At 36.9% G+C, this 12818-nt stretch overlaps 1 protein-coding gene across 1 annotated transcript in view; it reads left to right on the top strand.

Moving 5' to 3' along the window:
- The first annotated feature begins 9883 nt into the window (after window positions 1–9883).
- The window catches only part of GKAP1 (G kinase anchoring protein 1), a 54671-nt gene continuing 51736 nt past the window's right edge, over window positions 9884–12818 (top strand). The window contains exons 1-2 of the mRNA XM_081282097.1: window positions 9884–10113; window positions 10924–11067. Coding sequence (XP_081138223.1) covers window positions 9898–10113; window positions 10924–11067 — 360 coding nt within the window. The 5' untranslated portion in view covers window positions 9884–9897. The remainder of the gene's footprint in view (window positions 10114–10923; window positions 11068–12818) is intronic.

Here is a 12818-nt window from a genome sequence, read left to right as displayed (position 1 = left end):
TTCACATGACCCCTATCATAGTTTGTCTTTTATTATAACTTTTTTTTAATCTTTGTTTTAGTCCTTGCTCTTAGAGGGCAAGAACATCTTTAGCTCCCCTCTGTAGCCCCGCTGCATCTAAGGCTTGCCTGTGTGTGGGGAGTTGTTTAAATAATGTCATGCAGTGGAATCAGAATAGGAAGTGAGTACAGCTGGGTTCCAACCCTGTCATTTAGCTGTGAAGCTCTGGGTCTGTCACTTGAGTTTGCTTGTAAAATTAGACCACTACTACCTGAAGAATATCTAGAGAAACAACATGAAAGTGCTGTGTAACTCTACAGAAAAACGAGCAACGTTATTTGCCTTACAGATGCAGTGTTGCTATTTGAATCTGGACTTGCAGCACCATTCCCACTTCACTAACAGGAGGTCATCCCGGAGGCACTGGTAACCAAAGCCACCAGATCCCACATCCTTTTTCCACCGGGGTCCCTAAGAGCCCTCCACAAGGCAGGTGATCCCGCGGGGCTGCGAGGGAGTGGGCTGGAGCCAATCCTCCGGGGAGGCCTTCCTCCTTCCACCCACTCTGTGGGAGCGCTTCTCTTCCCAGTGACCCCGAAGACCGCGGCGGCGCCGCCTACGTGAGACGTTTGGACCCTGCCCGGCCCCCGTAGCTCCCCTTCTCCAGCAGGTGGTTCTGGTCCTCTCCCCCAACTCGGGGCGCTCACGTCACTGGTGAACCTCTACCCAGCGTTAGCGCCGCGACCCACCGTGAAAATAAACAAACCCCAGCGCTAGGCGGCAGGCGCGCCAGGCCCCGCCCCCGGCCCGCGCTCTCACGCCGCCCCCACCACCCGGCTCCCCTCCCGCCCTTCGCTCGCTCGCTCGCTCACAGCCGCGCTCTCCCCGCCCCTCACCGCAGCCTGCAGCCGCGCTCACCGCCGCGGTCCGCCCAGCCGGCCCCGGCGCCCCGGACCCGTTAGTGCCCAGCGTCCCGCCAGCCCGCGGGTCGACGCGCGACCCCTCCCAGGCACGAGCCCTCCCCCGCCCCTCCCGACACTTGACCCTGCCGGGTCCCAACGCCCAGTGCGGCCGCCCGGGAGCTGTGGCGGCGACTGGGGAGAAGGAGGGAGAGGAGGGCCGAGCCGGCGGCCGGGAGGCCCGGTGAGTACGCGGAGGCGGGCCCGCCTCGCGAGGGTCCTCTCCGGAGCCCCTGCGGCGGTTGTGACGGCCTGACCGCTTTCCTCTCCCGCACCCACGGTGGGGACTTGGCCTGGAGCAGTGGGCCCCACTGCGTAGAGGCGCTGGGCAGAGGGCGCGGGAGGGCCGCTCCCCGGGAAGGGCCGCGGCCCGAAGCTTGACGTAGGGCTCGAGGGCGGCGGGAAGGAACCTGCGCCCGACCCCAGGCCCCAACGCTGGGACAGTGGTTGTGCCTCCAGGAACCCCTGGGGACCGTCAAGTGACAGGTGCCACCGCCCCCTCCCCGTCGCCCGTAGCCGCCCTCCCTCCTCGAGAGCCAAGCGCTCAGAAATTTCTGGAGCCACGACCTGACTCGTTGTTTTCTCCCTTTCAGGTTTTGGAGCCGCGTCTTTGCCCGAGTTAGGTCTCGCCTAGCCCCAGTTCTTTCTCTGTACTTTGCGAGTAAGTTTTGGAGCATCGGTTAACAGCCTATGGGTGAAATTGGCTTTCATTCATGAATGAGGTATAGTGAATTACTTTTTGAACATAGTGCTCCTCTTCCTTCCCGCCAGCTATTGAAAAGTAAATTAGCAGAATTTAATTTTTTCCGTTATTTTTTTGAAATTGCTTTCCAAAATATTTGTGGATTTCAGCATTTAGGGTGTGAAAATTGAGCAGTATGGGCTGGGGCTGTAGCTCAGTGGTGGAGCGCTTTCTTTGCACGTGCGAGGCACCAGATTCGATCCTCAGCACCACATAAAAAATAAATAAAGGTATTGTGTTTACCTACAAGTTAAAATATTCAAGAAAATATTGAAGAGCAATGACAAAAATAGTGAATTCCATAAATGCCTTTATTCTTCATCCCCTTTTCCCATTCTTTAACCTCATTTTTCAATTGAAGAGAACTAATGCCTTCATTAGAAGGACTAATGAAAATGACTTTCTTATACAAAAAAAAAGCTAGGGACGTTTTTCCTACAACATGTAGCATTGCCTGTTTATTTAATCAATGTGCTGGTGATTGCAACCAGAATCATCAGTTTAATAAATTTGGCTTGTAGCCATAAAAATATTTGAGAAACCTTATGGTAACTTAGAATACTGTATTAAAAATATAGATGGCTGGTGTTGTGCCTCAGCTGTAGAGCGCTGGCCTAGCACATTGGAAGCCCTGGGTTTAATACTCAGCACCACATAATAAAGAAAGAAATAAAAGTATTGTATCCAACTACAACTAATTTATATACATGAGTATATATATTAAAATCTTTATAGAAATCTAGCTTTTTCCTCAACAATTTTGTACCAAGTTGGTAGTATCAAGTTCTATTTAATGAGATATTCTTAATTTTCATAAATGGTCACAATAAACTTATCTGTAAGATTCCCATCCCATGGCTTCAACTCTACAGAGTAAGAACAAAAACCTAGAAATTGATGAAAAGAACATTGTGGGCAAATGAAAGTACATATATTTTATTCATGGGAGAATCCCTTGGGCCTTCACTCAGTACCCCCTTGTACTTATTGCTAGATTTCTCAGTGCTCAGAAATTAGGAGCTCATGTTGGAAAGTGGAGGCCATACTTAACTATGAGGAAAAATGTGGAGTTTGAGGCATACTCTTAAGGGTTTACATTGTTTGCAGTAAGTGTGTTATGAACAGAGTTTTAATATGCAATTGAGACTTGGATGTGAACCTTAGTTTTTAAGAACCCAAAGTGAAAGCTACTGTTTGTGTTAATTGAGGAATAGAACATGTAATAACATAGTTCACCAGGTGTTAAATCAATGATACTGAGCGTCATCTCATTTTGTGCTTTGTTTACTTATTTATTGTTGCTAAGACTCACACTTAGGGCCTGAATATGCTAGACAAGCACTCTGCTACTGAACTACACCCCAAGCCTGTCAATTTGTTTGTTTTAAATTTAAGTTGCATTTAAAAAAGGCCATACTAATTGGCATCTACATTATATCTCTGTTTTTGATCAGGCGAACTGGTTGATAGTGCTAGTAGAAGATGAGTGCCTTTCATCTTCTAAAGATTTTTCTGAAAAATAAAATCAGCTTTGAAATGCCTTAATTGTGATAACCTGGACTGGGAGATCTTTTGTGAGGTCATAGTCTACAGGGATGATGTCATAATGGCAGTGGTCCTCCAAACTTCTATAAAGCATGAGAAAACCAGCTATTTAGAAATCCTGCTGCTTGCAGTTTAGGGTGTTCATTTTTAGAAAACAGTTTACTTAAGTATGTGATGAGTCCTTATTCTTTTAACGAAATACTTTAATACCAAATATGCATCCTATACAAATATGTTTTCTAAACAAAATTAGTTGTGGTGATGATTAATTGGTAGAAAGGCATTTATCCTAATGAAACACTTTGAACTGCTAATAATCATTGTTAATTTACACTGGTATTGTGTGAATAGAGGATGATCTGTAGTATGCTTTGCATAGGTAATTGTTCTTAGGGAATATAAACTTGCAAAACCACTCATAAGTAATTTTTCTTAGGGAATATAAACTTGCAACACCACTAAGTTCAACAAATTTATCTTCTATGTGCTAGGTTCTGTGATATTTTGTTAGGAATAGGAAGAAGAAACTCTTGTTCAGAATGTTGGTATCAGGACCATAAGGGGGTAGGCACAGTAGATAATTTTATAGGAGTCCAAATAAGTGTAGTGTATGGAAATATTATAGAAGAGGGAATTATTAACTTGAAGGGCAGGTTAGACAGTGCTTCATAGAGATGTTAGCAACTGAGCAGATTTTGAGGAATGAATAGAAATGTTTTTTGTTTGTTTTTGTGGCACTAGGGATTGAACTTGGGGCTATGAACATGTTAGGCAAATTCTGTACCACTGAGCTTCTTCCCCAGCCCTAGAAACTTTTTAATTGGAAGAGATGGAGGGCATTTAGGTAAAGAAAATAGTGTATAGACAGGAATAAGTAAACTTGTCCTTAGGAAATTCTAAATAGTTGGTTTTCCTGGAGTACCTATAAAAAAAAAGGAGAATTGCTATAGAAAGCCCTAACATATGCCACAATATTTAGTAAGTCAAATAGTTTAGTAATTCAAATAGTTTTAGGATCCTGAATACAAAATGGAGACTTAGTTATACTTTTGACATTATTGAAATCACTTTTGTAGAAATTAATAGTTTTTACTACTTATAATTAAATTATAGGCAATAATAAAATAATAAGATACATTTATATATGATGGATGCATATTTAAAATTATGAATTTATTTCTTTTGAGTTTTTACCCGAAACATTTCTGTTTTTAAAATTATTTGTGAATGTCTTTTGTCTTCCTTCAATTTCTTACATTAGCCTTGAAAAATAATTTTTATTTTTAGAGGAAAGATTTATTTTTTGGTTTTTGGTTTTTTAGTGCTGAGGATCAGACAGGCTTTGTGTATATTAGGCAAGTTCTTTGCAACTGAGCTGAATCCCCAGCCCTGAAATTAATTTTAAAATGAGACTCAAAGGGAACAAGGGGAAAATACAAAATAATCATTTGATATCTTGACCAAAAACCCGATTTTATAATATTTTTAGTAATATGTAAATATCTATTTAATATATATTAGGTGTCATATTTGTAGACCAACATAGTGGCTTAGGGGAGATCTGCTAAAAATTTGCAATATATGTCCCATTAAATAGGGATATGTAAATAAGCATGTAAGTATATGAATTTTTTTAAATGTTTTTTTTTAGTTGTACATGGACACTATACATTTATTTTATTTTATGTGGTGCTGATGATCGAACCCAGTGCCTCACATATACTAGGCAAGTGCTATACCACTGAGCTACAACTCCAGCCCCTAAGTATCTGAATTTTAAAGACTAAGTGTGTTGAAAAGAGAAAGAAAATAGAGGAGGGATAAGAGCTGTATTTGAATCTATCCTAATATCTTTTAGATATAACTAGAGGTGGAGATGCAGTTTAAGATAGACTGAAGAATGTTAGCCCTAGTCAAGCCCTGAAATATGGTACCTTTAAAAAGCCTGATATCTTCATGATCCTTAGGTATTTAAAAAAAAAAAAAAGAATTCCTAAATTATATGACAGCTCTTTTTAAAATCTTAAAAATTTGTTAATGAAGATAATATTCTCTTAAAGTATGTAACATAATTAATCTTTTTTTTTTGTGGGGTTACAGGGTACCAGGAATTGAACTCAGGGGCACTTGAGCACTGAGCAACATCCCCAGCCCTATTTTGTATTTTATTTAAAGACAAGGTCTCACTAAGTTGCTAAGCAACTTGCTTTTCCTGAGGCTGGCTTTTGAACTCACAATCCTCCTGTCTCAGCCTCCTGAGCCACTGGGCATAATTTGTCTTTGACAGTTGATCTCTATCATTTGACTTTTGCATTATTAACATAAAGAACTGAAGGCATCTCATTGTCAATTCTGACCTATAGTTGCCCTTTCTAAGTTTTACACAAGGCAGGAAAATCAATATTGCATTTATTACACTATGCTTATCTTTTTCAATTTGGATGTACATGATAATTTTCCCTTACAGAAATGAGAGGATTTTCTTTTTCTTTCTTTCTTTTTTTTTGTTTTATTTGTTTTTTTCTTACAGAAGTAATATGATCATTGTTGAACTTTTTGGAGAAATAGTGAAAACTATAGAAAGGAAAGGAAGCCTAATGAGTAAGCTCATGCATTTCTTTGTTCTTTTTGGTATGTGTATTGATAATACACTCATTTAGAAATGGGAATTTATTTGTATATTAAGTTATATTTATTTTATCTAAAATTTACCTTTCCCTCTCTACAACTTCTGAAGTACTGATTAGGATGGCTTTTGACATGGTGATTTTTTTCATGGCTTTGAGAGAGAAGATGAGTTGTCTATTTATCTTTTAAACTAGAGCATGAAGCACAAGTTTGATCCTTTCTAGTTATATCATTCCTATCCCTTTAACTGCAAATTTCCCCTTTTACATATTACCCTTTACCAGCTAATGTGTTTTTAACACTTGGGTTGTTGAGCCTGGTATATACTTCCCAGAAAAATAATTTTGCCTTTCAAGTGTTTATCATTTGTTTTTTCCTCAGGTAACAGTTTTTATTCTAATGCCTTCTTTTTGCTTTGTTTTTCTTTTATTTCTTTTCACTCATTTGGGAAATATTTTATTTATGTACTGTGTGCCATTGTTTAAGATTGTCCTGTGATTCTTGGATTTCAGGTAAATTGATGTTTTGCTTAGGTGTCATTTAGGTACCTTAGGTGTCCTCTTTAGGACTTTTGATTTTAGGTAGTGCCTGGCTGCTAAACTATTATTCAATGCTAATGCCTATGAACTTTTCAAAAAGATTAAAGTCTTGGTTTCTAGATGGGGTAGATGTTCGTTTAAGTTTCAAAACCCTTTTTGCAATAAGAGTCATACATGCTTAGTTATATTTTTGAAATTTAAAAATCTTTTCCAGATTTCTAATGAGACAATGCTGATTGCTTCTGTAAATATAAAATTTTAAATTTTAGTTTATTCATGAAATAAAATATACAGTTCATGATTTTAGACTTTTAAATTATGATTTCTTCTGAGTCTCCATTAAAGTTTTGAGTAGATAATAAAAACAAACTTTTTGTTGTCTTAATAATTCAGTGATTTATAAGAGTTGAAATTGTTTTTAAAGAATCTAAAAGGTGTTTTATAAAAACATAACTTGAAGTTTCTTGTGATAAAATGAGAAGATTTCAAGTTCAATTGGATTTTCTAATTTTAAAATAATGACAAACTAATGGTCAGAAAGTATATGCATTGTTTGAGCAGTCACCTTGCAACTAGATTTTATACTAAGAGATCATATCACTACTAAATGGGGAAGATATCAACAGAGAATTAGGACCCAAGTTTGCTCACTAGGAGATTTTTGGCTCCCCTGTTCCTTCCTTCTATTCCTTGTAACCATGTCCTTGATGTTTGAACACCTGGAACATAAACTCTCCAATAGGCCTTGGCTACCATGAAGCAGAAGTGCATTCTGCAGTTACCTGATTAAGTAGATAGGGTTTGGAGCATTTCCCTTGTGACAATTAACACAACTGTAGAGCAAGAGCTACCTACTGGCAACTACCAGGTGAGGCTCTTTGCATCAGAAGGTGACTAGCGCAGAGGCTATGTCTTTCCAGGGTTTTCCTTGGCTGCCTGAAGGTCTGAAGGAAACTGAGAATACACTGGTTAAGGAAACTCTGCCTTATATCACAGAAGGAAGATTTCTGTGAGCTTTGGATAATTGTCTTAGAGTAGACATTTATGAACATTTAACTCATGCAGAGCAACCCAAATACAAAATTCACAATTTTGATATAGTTTCTAGAATGGAAAAAAATTAAATTATACTAAAACTAGGTTATACTGCAGTGACAACGTGAAAATCTGAGCATCTTGACAGAAAACTTGCTTTCTTGCTCAAGCTACTGTCCATTACTGGTTAGTAAGGGTGCCTTTGTTCATTGTAGTTTGACTCTATCACATCTGGCCATTTTTGACTCCATCTCAATATATGCTTTCACAATCACAGAAGCAGGGAAAAGGGAACACCGTGAACCACCAACTTAAAGCTTTTTAAAGCTTATATTTCGTTGGCCAAAGTCAGTCATGTGTTCATTCCTGCATTTAACAGGAAAGTGATATATAATTCTGAATATTTGTAAGCACTAATAGAGCTGCCTCTTGCAATTTTTAGCCCTGTTAAAATTAAATCTAGTGGTAGTTGAACAGTTGGGTGGGCTTATTGTATGTACCTAGAGTGCTAAAAGCAACTAAAACTTTATGTAGGATAATTTTAATAAGACATGTTGAAGTTGAAGCAGAATTATTTTTTTCACAGTGTTTTTGAGTCTCGAATTTCTTTTTAATTTTGTAATATTTTCTCCCTTGTAATAATTTATGAAGACCTTATCTCATACTTGTAGGAAAGGTTTAAGCCTTTCCTACAGATATGTCATATCAGTGTGGTGTCATCTCTGTATATTGTGGTGTTTTCTCTTGACTTACATATTTCTGGATACAGGAACAGTGTGGGTCTTTATATGGCATTAGAATAAAAATATTTGATTTAGTGACTGCTATAGCACATCTTCAAATATCAGCTCTCAAGATTTTCTTTACTATATTGAAGAAAATTTAAAGATTTCCAAATATTTTTCTGGGTTCTTAAGATGAAAGATTTAATAATACATGCTTATTTTTGTTCTCTCCTGAAAACATACAAATTAGAGTGTGTGGTTAGCTTTCAAAATGGACATCAGTGATTCTTATCTCCTAATAGTCACCTCAGCATAATCCTCTCCCATATTGAACAGTAGACTAGTGACTTGTGAGTAATAAGAAATAGATGTGTAACAAAGTGGAATGACAGCAGCTAATTCAGATATGAACACTGTGACTCAAGCCAGATATGATACAAGTATAAGGAAAGCAAATAAATAAAAACAAAAATCAAAATGGTAGTTATATTTGGATGGTGGCAGTAGAAAAATGCTATTAGGGAGAGGCATAGGGGTTGATTGACATTAAGTTGCTTGGTACTTTGAGCATTCATGTTTTAAAAGACTGAATACTTAAATTTTTGTATACCTATTTTAAAATAAAAACAAATTTTTGAGTTGCATAATCTACTAAGAAAATCTATGCTGGGACTGTACAGTGGAAGAGCATATGCTTGGCATGGGTTCAAATCCAAGCACCTCAAAAAAGTGGTGGGGTAGCTGGGGCTGGGTGGTTGGGGGTGGGGGAGAGAGAAAGAAGGAAAAGGTAAGCTTCAGCAAATCAAGGTTCTGGTCCTGACTCTCCCACTAAGTTTTAGAATGATCTTAGGCAAGTCACTTAATCAATGTAAATTGTATTTACTATATTTGTAAAACTAAGTAATTTGTCTTAGAAATTTACTAGCGGGCCTTTATTCCTTCCAAGTCTAAATAAAAGTTTCTTGAAATGCTAACAACACTAAATAAAACTATACCTACCTTTGCTTGGATTAGTAGGGTGCACAGAGATTGGTGAACTAAAAGCTAATGTGAAAGCCAATTTTGAAATTTTCGTTGTAGAGGGAATTGAAGCTCTTTATTTTGCTCTCGAGTCTAAGCCATTGTCTCTTGAATCAAATGTTTTGAATTTAAGTATTTTCAACATATTAATGTTCTTCTTTATGCCTTTTTAAATTTACTTGAAAGTTGAGGGTAAACATGTAGCTGGACTAATGATCTTTGTGTACGGTAAAAAATTATATTTCTCCTTTTCCATTATAAACCATGTTGATTTGGAATGTTTTTCACTAAAGTGTATATATTACATCAATATTTAAATGGGATGAAAATTATTTTTTAAAATTCCTAGATGGAAAAATGGACACATATTACAATGGTTATCTGGGAAATATCAATATATCATTTTTCTTTTGTATAATTTTATATTATTAACTTAAGTTAAAAAGTGTGTGGACTGGGGTTATAGCTCAGTGGCAGAGCGCTTGCCTCGTACTTATATGGTACTGGGTTCAATCTTCAGCACCACATAAAAAAAATAAATAAAGATATTTTTTTTAAAAAGTATGTTATTGCCAGTGGGACTGTGGGTTTAAATCCAAATATTACTATGACATCAGGAAAAATGTGTGTACATATATTTTATGCTTTTCTCTTCCTACAGGAATTATTCTTGATAGAAGTATTTTAAGAGAAAAATCTTTATCATGGCCTCAGCAGTACTTAGTTCTGTTCCCACTACTGCCTCTCGTTTTGCACTGTTACAAGTGGATAGTGGCAGTGGTTCTGATTCTGAGCCTGGAAAAGGCAAAGGTCGGAATACTGGAAAGTCTCAAACTTTGGGAAGCAAATCAACTACAAATGAGAAAAAGAGAGAGAAAAGAAGAAAAAAGAAAGAACAGCAACAGAATGAAGCAAATGAGGTAACAATTGTTTCCTTAGAGACAGCATCATAAGGGCAGCTACTGTCTCGTTTACCTGGGTATTCATAGTACCTGATCCATGGGTACTCAATAAATATTACTTGAATTGATGGATGTAAATTTATGAGTACTTGAAGTCAAATGTAGTGAACATTTTTTAAATGCCTTTTTTTCCTGTCCCTAGAATCTTGCATATGCAATTCAAAAGGCCATTTATTTAAATTTTAAATTTGTATTTTGAACTGTATTGTTTTGCATTTTCAAAGCATGATTATTTTACTGTTTTTTACCCAGTATACTTCTCTTCAGTAAAGAAGAATCATTAAAACTGTGATAATATAGAATAAATCTATTTTCACTTAGTCATTTTATCTGTAACTACCAACATTTGAAATGACAAAGATTTGAATTACATTTGAATTTACAAAGATTATTAAAAAAACACAGATAATGAATGGGGGTGTAGTTTAGTGGTACAGAGCTTGTCTAGCATGTGCTAGGCCCTGGGTTCAATCCCCAGCACTGCAAGAAAAATAAAAAAGTAAATCACCTTAAATTAGTCAGTCATGCTGACCCATACCTATGGTCCTAGATGCTCAGGAGTCTGAGGCGGGAAGATCACTTGAACCCAGGAATTGAAGGCCAGCTTGGGCAAGACTGTCCCAAAAAATTAAAACAATTTTTAATTAAACACACAAATTATTTTTGTTTTGTGAGTTACCACAATGAGTAGAGAAGTAAAAAAAATGTCTTTTTAAATTAAAAAAAATCATTAATCAGGATATAAGATATTTTGTGTTTATTTTATAGCTCAGGAATCTTGCTTTTAAGAAAATTCCTCAGAAATCCTCCCATGCCATTTGTAACACGCAACATGAGCTTTCACTGTCAAACACAGTACAGAAGGATTCACGTGAAGAAAATTGGCAAGAATGGAGACAAAGAGATGAACAGGTACAGCTAAGTAAATAATTTTGCTCTATTTTTCAGTGATTTGGAGAATTTTTAAGATGGCAGTGCCTTTGAATCTTTATCACCATTGTTCTAAGAAGCAGTTTGTATTAGATTAATTCACATGTGTTTGCTACTTTTAATAGATTTTTAAAAATCTAGAAAAGCAGATTGATCCATTTGTTATTTATGTTAGTTTTGGCACTTCAAAGCAGTACTATCAGGTGTTTTTTTATTGTTTTGGGGCATTTTTGGTGCTAGGGATCAAACCCAGGACCTTGAGCAGGCTAAAACACATACTCTACCTCTAGCTACATCCCTAGCACTGTGTATATGTTTTTTTTTTGGTTGTTGTTGTTATTGTTGTTAACTCATCTGCTTTTTGATGAAGGAGAGAGAGGGGAGGTAGAGGAACAAGATTTAATTATTTTAAATTTAAAAAGTCATTTGAAGAGCCAGAGATCTCTTGCTAAAAATACCTAGTAACAGCTTTGTGTGATAAGAAGGACTTTGAGGGGAACTTCCTTTTTTAACCTTGATATAAAATTGTTGATGACGTTTGTTTCTTTGACCTATTTACATGACATTTTGTTCTTCTGTATTATTATTAAATATCACTAATAGCAACCACATAAAGTAATTTATTAAGACCAATAATTTTTTTGTCATGTGCAGGAAAATAACAGACTAAGCCTGGAATGTACTCTAGGAGATGCTATATGTGTAGGAAATGAAAGGTTTGTTTATTTGCTTATCTATTGTTTGATCAATAGGGAATAGATATTGTTCTAGCAGATGTTTGGTCTGTTAGAGTGGCTATTCCTATCTTTGGATATTAGTTCTAAAAGAAGTAGACACTTCTGTAGTAAGCTTTCATCATAAGCTATGTTAATTATATCATTTTATTTAAGATTTTGAATTGCTTTAGGCTCATCATTATAAGAGTTAGTTATTACTATAGAGCCATGCAGTAATGCTGTTGACTTCTTCAGACATTGATAAACTGGATAAACCATCTTGTACTCACTGGTATTATCTGTTGTAGTTATCTGTTGTATTTACAACAGATAATAAAAGTCATTGTACTTTTAATAGGAATTATTTCTAGGGGTTGGTTTCTTTTTTTTCCTCTTATACCACATTCATTGTGACTAATTCTTATTTAAAGTGTTAATGTTGTAATAAGTTACTTTTTTATACAGTAGTAGAATCTACCAGTGTCTTCACGAGAGAGAAATTCTCCTAATGGCCTAAAGATTACTAGAAAACTAATGAAGGAAAGCTCAAAATTCACCAGAATTAATCCCATGTAATATGGGAACTTGAGTACAGATATCTGAAAACCTTTCTTCTCCTTCCTCTATCACAATAATCTGGTAATTCTAAAAAGTAATTAAATTGATTTGACTCTGACACTATATAAGGATAGCATGCAAGGCCCAGGAATTTCTGCTGGGTATACTATTTATGGGTTATGTAGGAAGACCTGGTACCTTATTTAGAAGTCTCACTTGGAGGAAAATAATCAGGGTCATGGGTCATAGAACTTGGGTAATTACATTGAGAGGTGAAAAAGATAGGGCGGGCCTGGAACCAATAGACAGTATACCACTTGGAATCCATTTTACTGTGAGGAGTCATAGATTTCAAAAGTAGCTACATTTGGAGGAACCAGGAAGTACCTGTACTAGGCAAAAAGTATACAGTATGTGGGGTGTGTTCTTCCTGACACAGTAGGAAAACAGCACTCTTAA

This window comes from Spermophilus citellus, assembly GCF_964194105.1.
Source record: "Spermophilus citellus genome assembly, chromosome: 2".
Classification (NCBI taxonomy): Eukaryota; Metazoa; Chordata; class Mammalia; order Rodentia; family Sciuridae; genus Spermophilus; species Spermophilus citellus.
The sequence above is the reverse complement of the archived record's forward strand: the minus strand, read 5'-3'. Positions and strand labels throughout refer to the sequence as shown.